Here is a 17,097-nt window from a genome sequence, read left to right on the forward strand (position 1 = left end):
ACCATTTTGTCTTCAAAGTCTTTATTGCATCAACGTAACATACTCCAAATGTGAAGCAACACTTCTAAGTGAAGCGTGTTCCTGTTGTAAACAACTCAGCTCTTTGAAACTTTTATTACACAGTGCATATGGCTTTTGATTGGCAATTTTAAGATTGCAAGGTGGTTAAAAGTACAGCTTGCAAAGATGTAAAAGTGCCATTAACTTTAAGAACTTCAAAAATTTTCAAATTGTTTAAGCATGTGAGCTGAGTTATGCCTCTGTAGAGTAGTTGACTCTGCAAATTGGTGATTCTACAGAAGGGTTAATGCTTCAGTAATGAAAAGAAAAAATTAAAAGTCCCTCTTTACAGTCTTGAAAGTTGCAAAAGCAATGACTTTGTGGAAGCTGGAAGTAGTAGGGGGGACTGTAGAGAATTCCCCTAAGAAATGGGTATGAATTCAGTAATTTATACCTAGGAAATAACCAAAGTATGCCAGGGTAACCAACATATAGGTAAGGGGGTTGAAACAATAAATACAAAGTGCATGCTCATATGGGAATTCTTTTTCTTCCAGACTTTTAGCACCAACAAGGCTGAGTGGATACCTAAGGATGACTGAAAACTCTGCTGGTAGGTGAGGTTATTAGAATCACAGCACTGCTTTGATTGAAAAAACCTTTTGGATTCCCTCAGCACAGAACATTTTAAATAAATTCTCACAAGAAGGTGCTTTATGGTGAATACTGGAAATAGGAACACGCACAGGTGCTCTGACCTACCCCACACTTCTTACTGCTGGCCACGGGTAAGGCAGAACAGGCTCCCTCTCCTACCGCTCCCCTCTGCCTTGTGTAGGAAGAAGTCAGAGCTGTTCTCACAGCTCTTGCCTGCATCTCTGCATAACTGAACTTGAAATGTGAGTACTGAAATAACATGTTCTAAAATATTTGCTTGTGTTAGTCCTTGTGTTGATAATTTGAAGACATATTTAAACACGTTGATAGATCAATAAAGAAGAAACCTAGATGTAAAAAGAATTTAAAAATTGCCCTGTAAATTCTTACATGTAAAAGGCACTAACACTTTCTAGGCTATTAAGATCATTCTAGTATTTGAAAGTAATAAGGTATTGTGGATATGCCTGAATGTCATTAAATATGACAAACACTGTTGGATTAATCTCATCATCAACCACGCTGTCGTACAGGTCAGTAGGATCTGCTGGGCTCCTTGGTGGTGGAGCCTTTAGTCCTTCTCTCCCATCACAGTATTGCCCAGTTAGGACCCGAGCCAAGTACATGTGTTTTTGGCCTTTCACATCTGGAATGGAGTAAGTATCCCGAGCAGAGTAAGATGCATGAACAGCAAAGTAGGTTCCATTTCCAATGGCTGCAGCTGTTAGGAAAGACAACATTTTCAAATACAGTTAGTGTTCTTATTCTCCTAAGAATCTCTACTAAAACTTCTTTTTTTTTTTTTAACACTGCAGAGGCTAAAAATGTGGTTAGAGTTCAAACACAAAATTCTAGTAATAATCCTTTGTATCAGAATCAAATATGAACCCACATAGATACCAGGTAAGTATCAACACGCAGGTTTTTACTTCCCTTTCCTATGGAGAAAAGGGCTCCTCTGTTTAGCATGGTTTAGCCTGCCATCGATCAAACTGCAATTCTTCAGAGACTTTTGGACTTAAAATGACTATGTAATTATAGTTTTCTAGTCACACTTCCCAGCAAGTTAGAGGAATCACATGTCTTTGTTCAAGAGAGATTTCTTTTTTCTGACATTGCTAAAAAGCTGTTCAAGCCAGACAGGTCCTTCCTATCTGTCTGCCCTGATCCTTGGATACCTTTCCGTGGCTACATAGCCTGACAGAAGGGGAGTGTACCTTCCCAATTGTTAATCACAGCTGAGATGAAAAGGTGTCAATATCCACCAGCAGAGAGAAGACATGGGGATCTAGGGCTCTTGCTTCCTGAGTAAATCCAACCTCCTGACACTACCAAAGAGCAGGAAAGCGAAACTACATCTCTGGTCATGTTTTAAAAAGAAGTTGTGGCTGCCATTCCTACCTGTGCACAACCTGATATATTTTGTGTATGCTGGGCTTCATTTATTCAAGAAAATCTCAGTTCAAGTACCCTCCAGAGTATCCAGACAGAGAAAGGTCTACTTCTGGATCCAGACCACACTGAAGTGTCAACTAGATCTGAGTTAAGCTGCCCAGCTCTCTCAAGATCAAATCAGCCCTAGGCATGTACAATTCTGTCTTAAGGAAGAAAACATTAAGAGCAAAAATTAAGGACTTTTGAAGTGAGGTTACATGGCCACTAAAATCAACTAGCATCTCAATTCAGTTCATGTTCCACTTCTTCGGATCCTGTCTTTCATCTTTGAATGCTGCCAAATAATACACACAGCATGACTGTACTAGAGGAAGTGGACAAAACAAGCTTTGAACTAATGCAGAAAATCTTTATGCTAAATATTTAAGTTGTCTCTAACAACTATTAAAGGCTAAGAATTCAATCATGAATCTCATAGATTTTGTGAGCATAAAATTGATAAGGATGTGGCATCTTATGCTGTCCTAATCTTTGGAGGCAACAGGAGAAATATCTGCACTTCTGCTTTGCTACCTGTCTTTGACTGAGAGGAGAGGAGATACCATCAGCTAGTAGCTGTTACCTCAGCAGAGGATGTTGAACAGTGTTCCTTGTTCCTTTCTCTAGGTAAATGATACAAAACAATTCCCAAAAGTTGCCCAGGCTTCATTTCAGAGTAGGTGAACTCTTTGATATCCTTTACATGGTGGCATCCAGCAACAAGGGATTAAGTGAACAAGGTAATTCCTCTTTCCATACAGATTAATCTCAGGAGATGTTAATTACTGTGTTCTCTAATTTCATTCAGGTTCCATGTTGTGCTGACAGCACTGTAACACTGACATCCTGTAGCACTCATACATGTCTAGGAAATTAACTGATTTGGATAATGACTCACCATTCTTTCCAGCATAGCCACGATTAAATCCATAGTAGTTAATTGAGCTCAATGAGGATGCAGCTGTCCCATGAAATAGCAACTTCTCATTATTTTCACTTTTGTTCTTTTTACAGAGAAATTTTTTTTTTAATTGGTATGTCTGCCAGAGGACGCGATTTTGTACTCTTTCAATCTGCAAAATTACAAAATTAACTATATTTATACTAGGGATAAATAGGATAGGGATGAATATTTATCATGGTAGGAAAGCATTAAAATGAAATCAAACTGAAAGAATTACAGCAATTTTCACTATGTTCTGTTAGCGTGAGGTTTGGGTAGAAGAACTGAATATGTAAGCCTCCTGAAAAATCAGAAACCAAAGCAGCTTATAAGAGAGTTTCAAGCTTTGTAATTTTGGGTAAACATTTGTCTTGCCTAGTATACCAGGTACCCAGCAGTCATGGTAGCTGTGCATTGTCATTTCTAGAAAGAGGCAGCTTACCACTGCTAGAGGCAATGACATAAGATGCTTTCTATACATCCTAATCATCTTTACTGATGATTTTCTCACTAAAGGATACACTGTAGCAATAGCATTATGTTGAGTTTAAGTTTCTCTTCTAGATCTAAGCTTGCAAGTCAAAATTGCTTCCTCTAATGTGTAGCTTAGCAACCCGTAAGAAAGTACTATATAAAAATCACTTGGTGGGAGGATGGATGTTGCTGGCTCCCTATGCCAAGAATGTGAATACAGCTTAAGGGGAAGCAGTGTCTCTGCATCAAAGTATAATCTTAAAGGCATTGCTGTAACTGCTTTCCATTTTCTAACAGAAAAAGACATAATGTCATTACTTGATATTTTTCTACAGTACACTAATGTTTTGTTCTCTTTGTGTGTTTTCATGCCCATGCTCATCGAAGCTTGTGATGGAAGAAAAATTTTAAACACATTATTCTTACTCCTAATTTGATTGTATGTTCTACTGTTTTATCTCTTGTCTTGATTCAGAACAATTCCATCTTCTCCCTGGCAATTAAATCTCTGTGCATTGTGTTGCAGACTTCTAAATAAGCAGGATCAAATATTGACACTGGTTAAAACTGCCAGCCAAGACTGAAAAGCTCTGGGATGATAGGGAAGAAGGTGTAAATTAGTCCAAAGCTTTATGTCAGTCTACCAGGATTTTGTTGGGGCTTTTTTCCTGTATTCTGAATGCATTTACTCATGCCTCCATTTCAATACAGAATTTCCTAATTAGAAATACCACATTAACTAGTGAGTACCACATTAGTCGAACAAAGAGTTAGCCTGAAGACTGACAGTCACTGGTTTTGCACCATTAGATGGCAGAAATGGCAGAACAGCTCTGAGGAAACTTGCTTTGATTTATATCCATCCTGTACAGTGCTGGGGACACTGACATACAAAAGGTGTATTGGGTTTCAGACACCTTATAAGCAAATATTTAGAAAGTATATTAAAGTTTCTTGCCCAAGCATTGACATTTGCCCCCCTCCCCACCCCATATGATATCACCTGCTCTATATTAAAGTTCGGACATGTTTTCCTAAACATCTTCTCAACTGTTCTATATTCGGGATGTGATGGCTTGAGATTCACCAGTTTGACATGTTCATTTTGCATGTCTGTCCACTCCTTAGGAAGCTCTATCGACTGCATATCTGCAAAACAGAGGTTGCATTATTATGACAGAGAACTAGCTCAGCTTCACAGGCCACATCTTACGAACCACCTGCACAGAGAGGGCTAAGAGGACAGGACCTTCTGCAATATTTCATTTAACGAGTACTCTTGCTCTTCCAAACATTGCTGTCTTTGTAATGCACTATTAAGGCTTTACATTTTGTCTAATTATCCCCATACCAATATCTAACTAAAACAAGCTTTAAAACCCCAGAAGAATTTTATGTATTCTTCATACACCACTTCCTTTGTAAGACTTAAGCATGAAATCTATGCTCACCAGTCACATTTGTACAGATAATGTTTGCACTTAAACTGATGTTCTGACTTCACTCATACTTGGCACTGATTATGAAACTCAAAACTGCTGGCGAAGGAAAAAAACAAAAAAAAGAAAAAGGGAAAAAAGCTATGGACTACCTTACTCCTTTGGGATACCCGAGTTTGCATTTATCCGAATCATCATTCAATAATCACAATTCAAGCTCTTTTATTTAACAAAAATGTCATTTACCTTCATCCTTTGCCACACGTTGGAGGTTTATAGTTTTTCCTTGGTCATCAGTAGCCTTTAGAGTATTCAGATCCACCTTGTAGTTCTTCTTGTTAATTTTGACATTCAGATATGGTTTTTTAAATAGTTTGGCATGCTCCAGCTGCGTATTTGTCAGTTTATCAAAAGCAACAAAGCTATCATTCCTTCCTGGATACCTCCATTCTACCAGGTTATAAAGAAGTTCTGCCTTGGATTGTTCTTCTTCAGTAGACTTAATTTGTTGGATCATTCTTTGAACTTCTAGAGAAACGGAATAGACATCCCTGCTAATACCAGAAATTTTAATTTGAGGGGGAGAAAGCTTATTTTCAAGCTGAATGGTGACTTGCTTTCTTCTCTGGAGATCTTCCAAACTGGCAATTTGTGTCTCATCAAAACTTTCAATTGCCTCATCTGCAACAGTATTTTCAAGGTGTTCCTTTAAAATTAAATCCTTTATCCAAGACTCAGTTGCATCCACCTTTTCTTGGCTTTCTCCACAAATTTGAAATGTAACTAAATGAACTTTCTTCTCCAAAACCATTAACTTTTTATTCTCAGAAGATTGTTTTTTGCCCCAAAAAAAGGCTGTGGATAAATATATGACAATTAGTAGTTGTAAATAAAAGAACTTCAGTTTTATTTGCCCACACACACAGAAAACACACCAACTTACATTTAAATGTAGATAACAATGATTCCATTGTGGACGAAGCTGCATGTTCTCTTTTCTTCATGCTTTCATAAAAGTCTGTGAGCATATTCAGCTGGAAGACGACTATTTTAATTGTCTGTAAATGTTGTACCGATTTTTGTCTTGCAAATTCCACTATAGCATCCAACATTTCATCAGCTACCTTGGCTGGACTCTGTCCTGCTTGACCTAAACAAAAATAAAAGGCACATATCAGTGAACAGTTTTTGTGCAAGTCTACTGTTACTCATATTAAGTTTGTCTGTTTCTGAACTACCCCCATCACAGCCCTCACTGCTTTCCCAAGAAAACACAAACCTGTTCCAATAGCTGGCAAGGCAACAGATTTGTACATCCTTTGTTCACACTCATGAAGCACTTGGGAGACCTGACTCTTCACCTGGTTATCAGTAATCAAATGGATGATTTTACTGCACAACAGATTCCCACCCTGTGTAGTAATAAAGCCACTTTGATACCTCCCAGCTGCAAGAGAGAAGATAAAGAAGGAGACATAACATTTACAAAGTTGCAATCTCTTCTGGTAATATTGATTTGTTATATTGGTGCTACAAGAGAAGTGGAAAAAGTGGAGAGAAATACACTGTGAACTATTTTATTGTGGGTTTACTTGTTCTGGTTTTCTCTGTAAATACTCTGCAGGGTTTCTTTGAGAAATCAATTCACGTACATGTGTTTTCTAATTTCCTAAGATCTCTGCTACAAAATATTTCCCTATTACATGCAATTTAAGAATTTATGATGACTTTGAATACATCTCACTTTTATTTAAAAGCATTCCAAATTAATTTATATGTGAAAACCTTTCTTATGCCACTTATTCCTTGAAAGCCCAAATTTTTATTCTGCAGAAGAGCTGAGTGGTAAACATAGTCTCATTAAGATTATGTCCAACTGATCTAAGAATGGTATGGAATTTTAAAAAAGATGTTTGTGATTTCTCAGAGCACTCATGTTTGCTTACAAAATGCAGTCATATTGTGAGGATGAATGGATTGATGAGCACAGAGTTCCAGACCACCTCACAGATCACAAAGGTAATGACTGTGAGATGCTCTGCAAGCACTGAGATCAGGCTGAAAAATTTACTTTGATAAAAAGGTTTATCTGCCAGGTGATTTTCTTATGACTCTCAGGATTTTCTGAATAATATTTTGTACATTAAATTAAAATGTAATTTGGATCATTGTAATGGGGTTTTAAGTTCCTGAAAACATTATCGTTTCTTTGCTTAGTCCATTCCAACAAAAACAGAAAAAAAAATGCACTGGCACAAAGAGTTTTATTTTAAGTTGAGGGTAAGGAGTATTTCATAGTAGTATGTTGATATGGCCTTGCTCTGTGATGGAGTTTCCTTGGGAAACAAGCAGGGTGTAGCTCTGCACGGGAATGCAGATATGAGCATATTTACCAAACAAGTTGGAGCCAAGCCTTTTATCTTGTCCTGTACAGAATAGTTTGGAAATCAGAAAGACATAAAAGTGGCTGTTTGAAATGAAAGAAAAGGAAAATCAATGTAATAGTTCTGAGAACAGAGATATTTGCTTGATTTGAAGTTAATGATATATGTGTGTTTGTACAAAAGTTCCTACAGAGCAAAAGGCTGGGAAAAAAATCCAGGAAACTCCATCTTGAAAGACAATTTCCAGACTTAGAGCAGGCACATTTTGTTTATGCATCTAAAATGTCCCTTTCTATGCTTGTAGTGGCCAACCACAGTGAGCTGGAATTTTACTGCTCTACTGGTCTGGCAGAATGCAGACTACAGAGGAACTTAGGATCAGGGTTGTCCTGATTTCAGCTGGGATACAGTTAATTTTCTTCTTAGTAGCCAGTACAGGCCTATGTTTTGGATCCAGTATGAGAATAAAGTGCATAACACGTTGATGTTTTAGTTGTTGCTAAACAACTATGATTAGAAAAATTTTCAATGTATGTGTCAAAACGAGAACAGGGATTTTCAAAGTTCCTAAAAGTGAAAGCTGTCTTTTTCAGATAAAATAATTATGTCATCAGAGTAGAGAATTACAAAACAACTTCAAGTTTTCAGAGAGAATGATAATAAAAAAAAAATAGTATGCTTTAACATACCATATTGAGCACATTCATCTGCTACCTGGGAACCAGCAGCATCCATAATTGCTTTGAAGACCCCTTAAATCACACAAGAAAAGCACACATGTTCACTAAGTCACCTTAACTATCTCTACTTAAAACTCTACCCAACTTCTGTACTCTACACATACCCTAAATTCTTGTATGGCAAGATACCACAAAGTTCAAAACCTTGACAGTTTCCCTAAGTACTGTCCATGACACACTGTACTAGCTGCAGAGAGAACATTTCCTTCACTGCTGAATACAAGTCATTAAGAACAACTCCTACTTCATAGTTTCACTAGCCAAACCTGTATGCCCTTCACCAAACTCTCCAATGGCTTTGAACTATATCATTTGGTATCTTTCATGCTTATAATTCACCATGTCAAAACCCTCTGCTTCTTACAGAGCACTTTACTTAACCAGGGCTTTGTCTTACAGTGAAACATTTTAGGATAAGAGCATTTTTTCGGAATTATACTTAATCTAAAAATTCCCTTTTATTTAAACATTTTTTGGTTTTAAGCAAGAAAAACCTGGTCAGATGCCTTCTGTTTGGAAATGAAATCAAATATACAGGACGTGTAAAAAAACCTGTTTAAGATCTATTTCCTGGCTAATCACAACTCTTTATCTGTCATCTGAAAAACACTTCATAGAAGTTTCCCTTGTGGACAATTCTTTCCTGTGATGCCTTAAGAGGACTCCTAGAAGCAGAGACTAGACAGGAGTAAGGGAATAAAAGTAGGTATTTGTTTGAAAGGCCTTCAAAGGTACACCCTGGGGCCAGAGGCTACTGCCAAGGTGGACCTCAAGATGGACCACAAGTCACGAGTTCTTTACCCTTTTATAGGTTTGGTTCATTTGCATAGCAGGGTTAATTCTCCAATTAAAGCTTCAGTTTTCCCCTCAGCTTAACCCCCCTTAGCGGCTCTCTGGTTTATACTTTTGGCCCAGGACAGTCTTGGTGTCCTTGGAGAGCAGGCCCAGAGAGGCTTTGTTATGTCTACCTAGCATGAGAGAGCAGAAATTAACAGGCTACAAGAAACTTCAGAGTCACACACCAAGCAGTGCAGAATTTGAAAAATATAAAGGTTAAAACCTAAGGCATCATCTGTACCCCTTTCTAAAAAGTAGTCCAGATTTATTGCTAAGGAACTACGTATTCAATAGAATACCTGTTTTGGCATCAAATGATGAATTTGCTAAGTTTACAATAACCTCTGTATCTTCCATGGTAATATCTCCCCCAATTACTTGGAGTGTGATGGAACCAATCTTCATTTCATTAGCTCCCAATATTTCAGTAGGAACAGGCTTAATGAAATCTGCAAGGGGAAGAAAAATACATTAAATTACTTCTCCTTCAGTTTGGAGTATTATTCTCTTCCACTGATCAAAACTTCTACTTATCCTTTTAAGGAATATGCTCTAGATCAGTTTGATGGATGTAGAGTGTCTCTGCTTTTCTCTTTATTCCCCTTCTGAAAGCTGGGAGGCACAGTATTCTTCCTGTTTAAATCGTGTGGAAGTGAAACCATTTCTACTCCTGTAAATTTATGCAATATGAATTCAGAAAACGCCTTCAGGGTTTATCTGATCTGACCAGCTCTGTAACAGAGCTTCCTAAACTAATTCTTACAAGAAATGGAGCATCCAGCTAAAGTGTTGCCAGTAATGGAGATCAGATCACATCCCTTTTGTAAGTTATTTCATATTTGCCTTCATGGATACAAAACTGTTCATTTCTTCTAGTCTAAACTTATCTAACTCATGTTTTATCTGCCCACTCTTAACTTCATCTCTCTGATACTCAGCAACTGAGGCAGAAGAGCTTTATATCCTTACAAATAAGCCTCTGCCCTTGATGCAGTACACTCACATTTTGGCTATTGTGTCCCACTATTGTCAATTAACTAACGGAAAGGAAATGATCCACTATATATATGTGTGTGTATATATATGTAGGAGATTAAAGGTACAAAAATACATTTGGCCAAGTGAGAGCAAGATCTTATATCCTTTGAGCAGGACAAACTACTGTGTCTCCTATCAGAACACCCTCTTTGTTATGATAAGACTGGCCTCACTGAGAGTTGACCATGCCCTCAACAAAAGAAATTCCTCCCTGAGAATTTTACAAATGACATTTAAGAATGCAAGTCCATTAGGAGGAAAAAAAATGCCCTCTTCCCTGATGGTATTTCTTCTGTTTCCTGATACATATAAAACCACTTAACAGCATTTACATTCTCCCCCATGTCCCACCTCCTATCCCTACAAAACTTACTTGGCTGTGCTGCTGTGGCATTGCAACTTTCATTTGCCCTATGTTCTAGTTCAGTGGTAAAAGCCTAAGGAGAGAAAAAAAGTACCCAAGATAGTATTTCACAGTATATACACTGAATGTTTCTATAATTAACGTTGTCATGTAGCTCTTGCTGAGGCACCTGACACACTTTACAGTCATATTTAAGTGTCATTAATAACAGTGAAAGACCCAGTGGTGGACAGTGTGATAAAAGATATCTCTGCATTGCTAGAACTCCTCTGTCAAAAGATAAGGGAGCATCTACAAGCATTTACAGTGCCAGCAGCAAGGCCAATTTTGTCTGCAGCTTCTGCTTGCTGAGAGTTTGTATTTCAGAGACACTGGAAAGACATCTCATTGTCACTGGCCCACTGCAGTAAGAAAGTGCCAAATTATTCCCGTAGAAAGCAGTTAAGTAAAATAGATTATTAAAGTGTAACTACAGCAGTATGTTACAAAGACAGCTTTGTCTTGAGAAGAACTACCTGAATGCAATCAAGATCTTTTGGGTTCAAGAGAAAATGAACTTCCTGGAGATTCTTGCAAGTGTGACTACTACTGAACCTGAATACCACATCAAACATCAACTTAGAAACAATTATTTTAGGAAATCCAAATCCTCCAGCCCCAATAGCTGGGAAAGTGATCGATTTCAGTCCAAGTTCTTCAGTTTTCTTCAAGCAGAAATTGATTACATCTTCTAGGACCTGTAAAACACAGCAAAGACACTTTTTTTTCTAAAGGCATCATTTATTATTAGTTCCAAAGAAACTGGTATGACAAGCAGCTCTGAGTTCATCAAGGCATCTTTAAGGTCACTCCAACAGAAGAAAATGGAGTCAAGTCATCTAAAATAACTATGTTAAAACCTGAAATTTCAGGGCAGATCCCAAATAAGTATGTAGCTGCGGGTGGGTTAATAATTAAAATATACCTTCTCTGACTGTCCTCCATCCCACTTTGGTAGTATGGCATGAAACACAGCCTTGCAGGCCATAGCACATCCACTGGTGCAGACTACAGGACCAGCAACCTGACTTTGTGTTTTGGTGTCAAACTCATCTTGGAGAGCTGGTCCAGCTCTTTCCAGCAAGGCTTTGCAAAGAGGCCCCACGCCAAACTTCAGATCTGTGCCAACGCTGTTGACGACAACATCCGTCTGCAACAAGATTACAAAGAAAATAGCTACAGCCAGAATTCAACCAAAAATATGCACCAAGATTAAAAACCCTACCAAAGCAACACACAGCAAAAGGAACAAGATGCCAGTAGATACCCAAAGCAGCAGCCCAGACAGGTACCCACTTCCCCTAATATCCAACCAAGATAGCTACAGATCATACAAGTACTGTTAGGAAGTACTTTAGAATTTCCCCTTTAGGAAAAAAAAGCAAAATCTTTTACATATTGGCCTTGGATCTGGAAAACGAACAAGACCTAGCTGGGAATGAAACACCCTGAAATTCACAGCTGCCCTCTAGAAATGGCTGCAGTGACAGATCTCACTCTACACTCAAGTTTTGCAAGCTTGCGTCCTTGTTTAGCTAGCACACAGCTGATCTTTCCTTATGTAGCAAGTACTTGTAAAACCTACTGTCCCATCCTTTTTCATTTAAATTGAAAGAACTGAAAGATCTTACCATCAAGTTAGAAAGGAGTCAGAAAAGGAAAGACCTACCGTGGCTTCCTGGACATTTTTTTTCTCCACTTGGATGCGAAGTCCTTCTTTTGTTATAACCATGTTCAGATCCCCTTTTCTCTTCTCCTGGCTTTTTTTTTGCTTCAGCCATTGTGGGGAGAATGATTTAGCTGAAAATACTTTTTTTACTGTCTCACTCAGAACCTGAATGATTTCTTCTGCATTACTCACAAGATGAACCTCCTTCAAACTGCTGTCCTCCATGAATTCTTCCAAGGTCTCCTTGATGGATGATGCAATTGAATCTGCACACATCTGCGGTGGAAAGCCATAAATCCCTCCGCTTATAGCAGGCAGAGCTATGGAACGATGATTGTATATTTCAGCTAGTTGTAGACATTTTTTCACTGTCTTTTTTAACAACCACGTGCACTTTTGTGATTCCTCATTGCTCCACCTGGGCCCAACAGCGTGAATGACGTTCTTGCAGGGCAGTTTCCCGGCGCCCGTGATCACTGCGCAGCCGGGCTGCAAATTCTCGTGCTTCCTCACCAGCTCATCGCACTCCTCCTGCAGTGCTGGGCCAGCCGCTCTTGACAGCGCATCAGCAAGGCCACCGATGTGTTTTAGGTTTTCATTAGATGCATTCACCACAACATCAACAGGGTAATTGCACAAGTTACCTTTATACACTCCTACCACAATTCCACCTGGCAGGTTTTTTTCATAGTAGACCTTTCTTTTCACTTTATCACCAACTTCTCCACCCTTCTGTTCTTCTTCTTCCTTAATCCTAATGAAACAGCTAAACTTCTGCTTTGCCTCTAAAATACATAAATCTTTCCTCTCAATGAAGAACTCTTTTGCACCTGGTTTATCAATTGGCACATTCTTTGAGTAAAGGGATGAGACAAATTTTTCAAACATGGTGAATGCTTCTAGCACTTTTGTTCTTGGTCCCCTCAGGGAAATACATGGTGTCTTGGTGTCAAAACATACTGTCACACCTTTCTTCTTCAATTCTTCACAAACACCAGATTTCTCCCTCTCTACAAACTGCACTATCACCACTGAATTAGCTAGGATTACTTTTTCCATGATTGTGTTTCTATCTACAAAATCATTAAGTCTCTGATAAACCTCTGTTACAGCCTTAGAAAAGCCAGCAATAATCATTTTATTTTCTTTTCCAACAGTTTGCCAAGTGATGACAATTTCCTGGGAAGAATTATATGTCTTGAGCAAGGAGAGAAGAAGACTCTTCCACTGATCCTTTTTAATGACTTCACCATCTTCCACATTGATGCACTCGTATTTTAAACCTGTTTTTATTTGCTTTTCTGCTTCTAGAAGGTCTTTGGGAGCATCTCCATATAGCAACACAGTATCATCCTGAAGTTCATAAAAAGTATTAATTTTTTCCCTAATGAATAACATATCTGACATTTTTTTATTATCTACACACCGTAGATAGTGGAAAACATGGGGATCAATGGTAACTGATGTACATGGCATACTCAATACCTTTTCCAGTAAGTCAGCTTTGATTTTATATACTTCTGCAGGTAATCCGCACAGCTGAACAGTCTTTTTTTGGTCATCATAAAAGATCTTTAGGCATGGATATTCCTTCTGAATATTCTCTTCTAACCCAGCATTGTGCAGCACAGCATACTTCCCTGGAATCACTGACACAGAAATTTCTATGCTCTGTTTTTCCCTTTCACTTTGCTTCATGCATTCCCTCACTTCTTTCTCTGCATTGTCCACTGCTGCTCTGTTTCCTGCAATCACCACCATCTCCTCAGAAATATCAGTTATGACCAGAGCACCATCTTTCAACAACCTGTTTTTCACACCTTCCCAACCCGATGAATTGACTTTACATTTTATAGCTATGTAACGTGCCACAATACGCGAGAACTCAGTGGAAGCATCTTGCTGCCATGTCTTGAGCAACTTCATCATCGGATTTTTCTGCTTGCAGAGAGATGGTGATGGGCACAACATAACTTCTGGGTTTGCACAGTCTGCCTGGGGCCATTTGAGCTCACAATGGCAAACTGCCATTTCCTGATTTATGTCTTGGGTCAGATTGGCATGCCTTTGTAAAAACTGCCATACATACGGGTCTAGTGGCACCCTAATGGGGTCTGGCATCTTGACAGCTGGTCTTTCTTTTCCATAGAGAGCCATTCCCAGGGAGTGATAATATGGATGCACAGAAATCAGCATCTGTTCCAGTAAATGTTGCTTTCCCAGGACTGTGGTTAGATCTAGAAGTTAGTGCAAACATACACATAACATTAGCTTCAAATCAAGCAAATGTCTTTGTTCTCAGAACTATTACATTGATTTTCCTTTTCTTTTTCTTTCTCTTCAAAATGCTATTTTTACATCTTTCTGATTTCCAAACTATACTGTACAGGACAAGATAAAAGGCTTGGCTCCAACTTGTTTGGTAAATATGCTCATATCTGCATTCCCGTGCAGAGCTACACCCTGCTTGTTTCCCAAGGAAACTCCATCACAGAGCAAGGCCATATCAACATACTACTATGAAATACTCCTTACCCTCAACTTAAAATAAAACTCTTTGTGCCAGTGCATTTTTTTTTCTGTTTTTGTTGGAATGGACTAAGCAAAGAAACGATAATGTTTTCAGGAACTTAAAACCCCATTACAATGATCCAAATTACATTTTAAAACTTTTATCTCAAAGTAAATTTACTAAGCCAGGAGTCTCCAAACACAGGTATTTACCAGAAGTTGCACTGGCACAAAAACTGGAGAGTGATTCAAGGAATGCAAGGAATAGTAACAAGATTGTTCTTTAGCTCTGTTCGTCCCTGACAATGAAGATATTTGACCTTAGTTTCTGAAAGTTAACTGTGCAAGCTGAAGTCACTGACAGATCCTCTACCTACAAGTACAATTAATCTGGTATTGCAAATAAAATCCACTGCAAATGGAGAAAAAACATCAGTGAGAAGAACCCATGCACAAGGCAGGTATTAAAATGAATCTCTGGTAACAGAAGAAAATAAACAAACAAAACAAAAGCCCCAATAGGTTCTGAAGTCCTAGACATGCAGCAGTATTTCTACACCCAGAGAACTTCCCAGGAACAGGACAGTGTACACTGACTTCAGTGAGAGAAAGCCAGGCTTCTCCTAATGCCCACATTTGCAGTAACTTTCTTGTGGGTCATCTGCCTGTGAGCACCTTGGTCAGGCAAAGGACAGTGTTACCTTTGTGGTCACAGAAAGTAATGATGGCAGAGTTTTCTGTGGGGAAGAGCTGGACATCTGACACGGGCCCCCCTCCGCTCCGCGCACTCTCAAAGTACACTGTGAGGTAGTCTGTGGAAATGCTGTCTGGTAGGTTTTCAGCCTTGATGGCCTGTGTCAATTCAAGAAGCCTGGCAGTCATTTTGAATTCTCTAACTCTCTTGTCTTGTGAACATTTTTGGACAAATTCCTTAGTATCTGTAAGCAGAAGAGCAGTATGAACGGACTGTATTTTCCTGTGTCATTATCAGCCCTGGTTATCACTTCAGGCAGAGACATGAGCAGAGTCTACTCCCTGTATTTGGAACAAAATGGTCTCTGGTGCCACATAACTTTGTGTTGTAATAAAAAAGGTGAAAAGCACACAACCATGTTACTCTCTGCTATTCACTACCAGTATGTTTCCGCTCCCATCTCGTAAGTGTATGTCTTCTCTAAAGGAGACTTTATATAATCTCCAAACTCGGTGCACTTCTAATTCTTCTTCATCTAACCCAAAACAAGACAGAAACAACAAAGTATTCTTATCCAATTTCAATAAAGATGCCAGATTTTTCCTTTTTCAGTGTAACATTTGGATCATGGGCACTTTTGTGGAGCTGTATATAAGGCATCTTTCTTGAGAGACTGCAATCTGGGTACTTTTTTAAAACAGTCTGGATCTCTAATGGGAGAGGAATCAAGCTCTGAAAGCTATTACTCATACATATACATGGAAATTAATAATGGTGTCATCCTGTCTTACCAATACTTTTTATAAAGGTAGCTACAGCAACATTTATTTCAGGTATCAGTTCAACAGTAAAGTCAGCATCTACACTCAAGCCGCTGATGTTCTCCACCAGCATCTGTAAGCAGTTTGGACTGCATGTCTTTATGTTCTCAAACACCACTGAAGGTGAGGCCTCTGCAGAGTCAGCTTCCTCCTGGAGTTCACTGTTTGGAACAAAACTCTCTGCTTTCTTCAAGGCTTTTGTATCATCTGCAGCAGAAAGATAAATAAGCCACATAAAATGTTAGTACACATTTCCTGGAATAAACAGATTCTTCTTACCCTTTCTCTCCTTTCCTTCCCCAAGAAAAGAGATTGGTAACCAAACAAATACTGCAGGGTACCTCTGGACATTTTGAGATCCAAACCAACCCAGATGCAATATTCTGCAGGCAGCTTCTCTGGGGCACAAGAATAGGGATGAGTAAACACGTCCAAGGTCACTGGTATGTCTCTGAGTCAGAGACTAAACTAAACCAAACTAAAATCCATTGAGATAAGAGGCCACAGCTGCTCAGGTGTCAGTAAGGGTTGGGAAAGACCTTGCAGCCCCTGCATCTGTTTCTTAGCCCAGGTGCAGGCAAAACAAGCCTGAACATAGCTCAGGACATCCATAGGCACCATAGGCCACCCGTAGCTCTGCATTACTTGAGGTAAAGCCTCCTGATGACCACTGTGCCCTGCCATCAGTGCAGCATGACAGCGCTGGAGGGCCCACGTGCACAGAGGGTTGACAGGGATGCAACAAAATTTTGCAAACAGAAAATATAACAGAGGTGCCCACTGAGTACCCCAGAAGTCCAGTGTCTGCCAGAGGCAAGCACATCTCCAGCTTTGCAGAGAGATGAGGGTGGAGGTGTGAGAGAACCTCTGAACTGGAATGAGCAACAGGCTGGCTCTGCCTGCTCACCAAGGTACAACAACTGATACCAAACCCATAACATTTCCAGAAGATAGCTGCCTTTGAAGGCCTACCACCATAAACAAGAAGAAAACGAAACAAGAAGCAAGAGCTCTGCAGATGTTAGTTACTAATTTCTAGATTGCTACAGGAAT

At 39.1% G+C, this 17,097-nt stretch overlaps 1 protein-coding gene across 2 annotated transcripts in view; it reads right to left on the reverse strand.

Moving 5' to 3' along the window:
* Nucleotides 1–17,097, reverse strand: part of LOC116446330 (protein mono-ADP-ribosyltransferase PARP14-like) — a 19,404-nt gene continuing 2,307 nt past the window's right edge. For both annotated transcript variants that reach the window (XM_032113941.1, XM_032113942.1), the window contains exons 4-17: nucleotides 16,015–16,251; nucleotides 15,231–15,467; nucleotides 12,019–14,255; nucleotides 11,275–11,499; nucleotides 10,826–11,047; nucleotides 10,320–10,383; nucleotides 9,208–9,357; nucleotides 8,021–8,083; nucleotides 6,227–6,394; nucleotides 5,891–6,097; nucleotides 5,194–5,802; nucleotides 4,512–4,657; nucleotides 2,990–3,164; nucleotides 1–1,378 (exon numbers count right to left, since the gene is read on the reverse strand). In XM_032113941.1, coding sequence (XP_031969832.1) covers nucleotides 1,089–1,378; nucleotides 2,990–3,164; nucleotides 4,512–4,657; nucleotides 5,194–5,802; nucleotides 5,891–6,097; nucleotides 6,227–6,394; nucleotides 8,021–8,083; nucleotides 9,208–9,357; nucleotides 10,320–10,383; nucleotides 10,826–11,047; nucleotides 11,275–11,499; nucleotides 12,019–14,255; nucleotides 15,231–15,467; nucleotides 16,015–16,251 — 5,030 coding nt within the window. In that variant the 3' untranslated portion in view covers nucleotides 1–1,088. The remainder of the gene's footprint in view (nucleotides 1,379–2,989; nucleotides 3,165–4,511; nucleotides 4,658–5,193; nucleotides 5,803–5,890; nucleotides 6,098–6,226; nucleotides 6,395–8,020; nucleotides 8,084–9,207; nucleotides 9,358–10,319; nucleotides 10,384–10,825; nucleotides 11,048–11,274; nucleotides 11,500–12,018; nucleotides 14,256–15,230; nucleotides 15,468–16,014; nucleotides 16,252–17,097) is intronic.

This window comes from Corvus moneduloides, chromosome 7 (genome assembly GCF_009650955.1).
Source record: "Corvus moneduloides isolate bCorMon1 chromosome 7, bCorMon1.pri, whole genome shotgun sequence".
Taxonomy (NCBI): domain Eukaryota; kingdom Metazoa; phylum Chordata; class Aves; order Passeriformes; family Corvidae; genus Corvus; species Corvus moneduloides.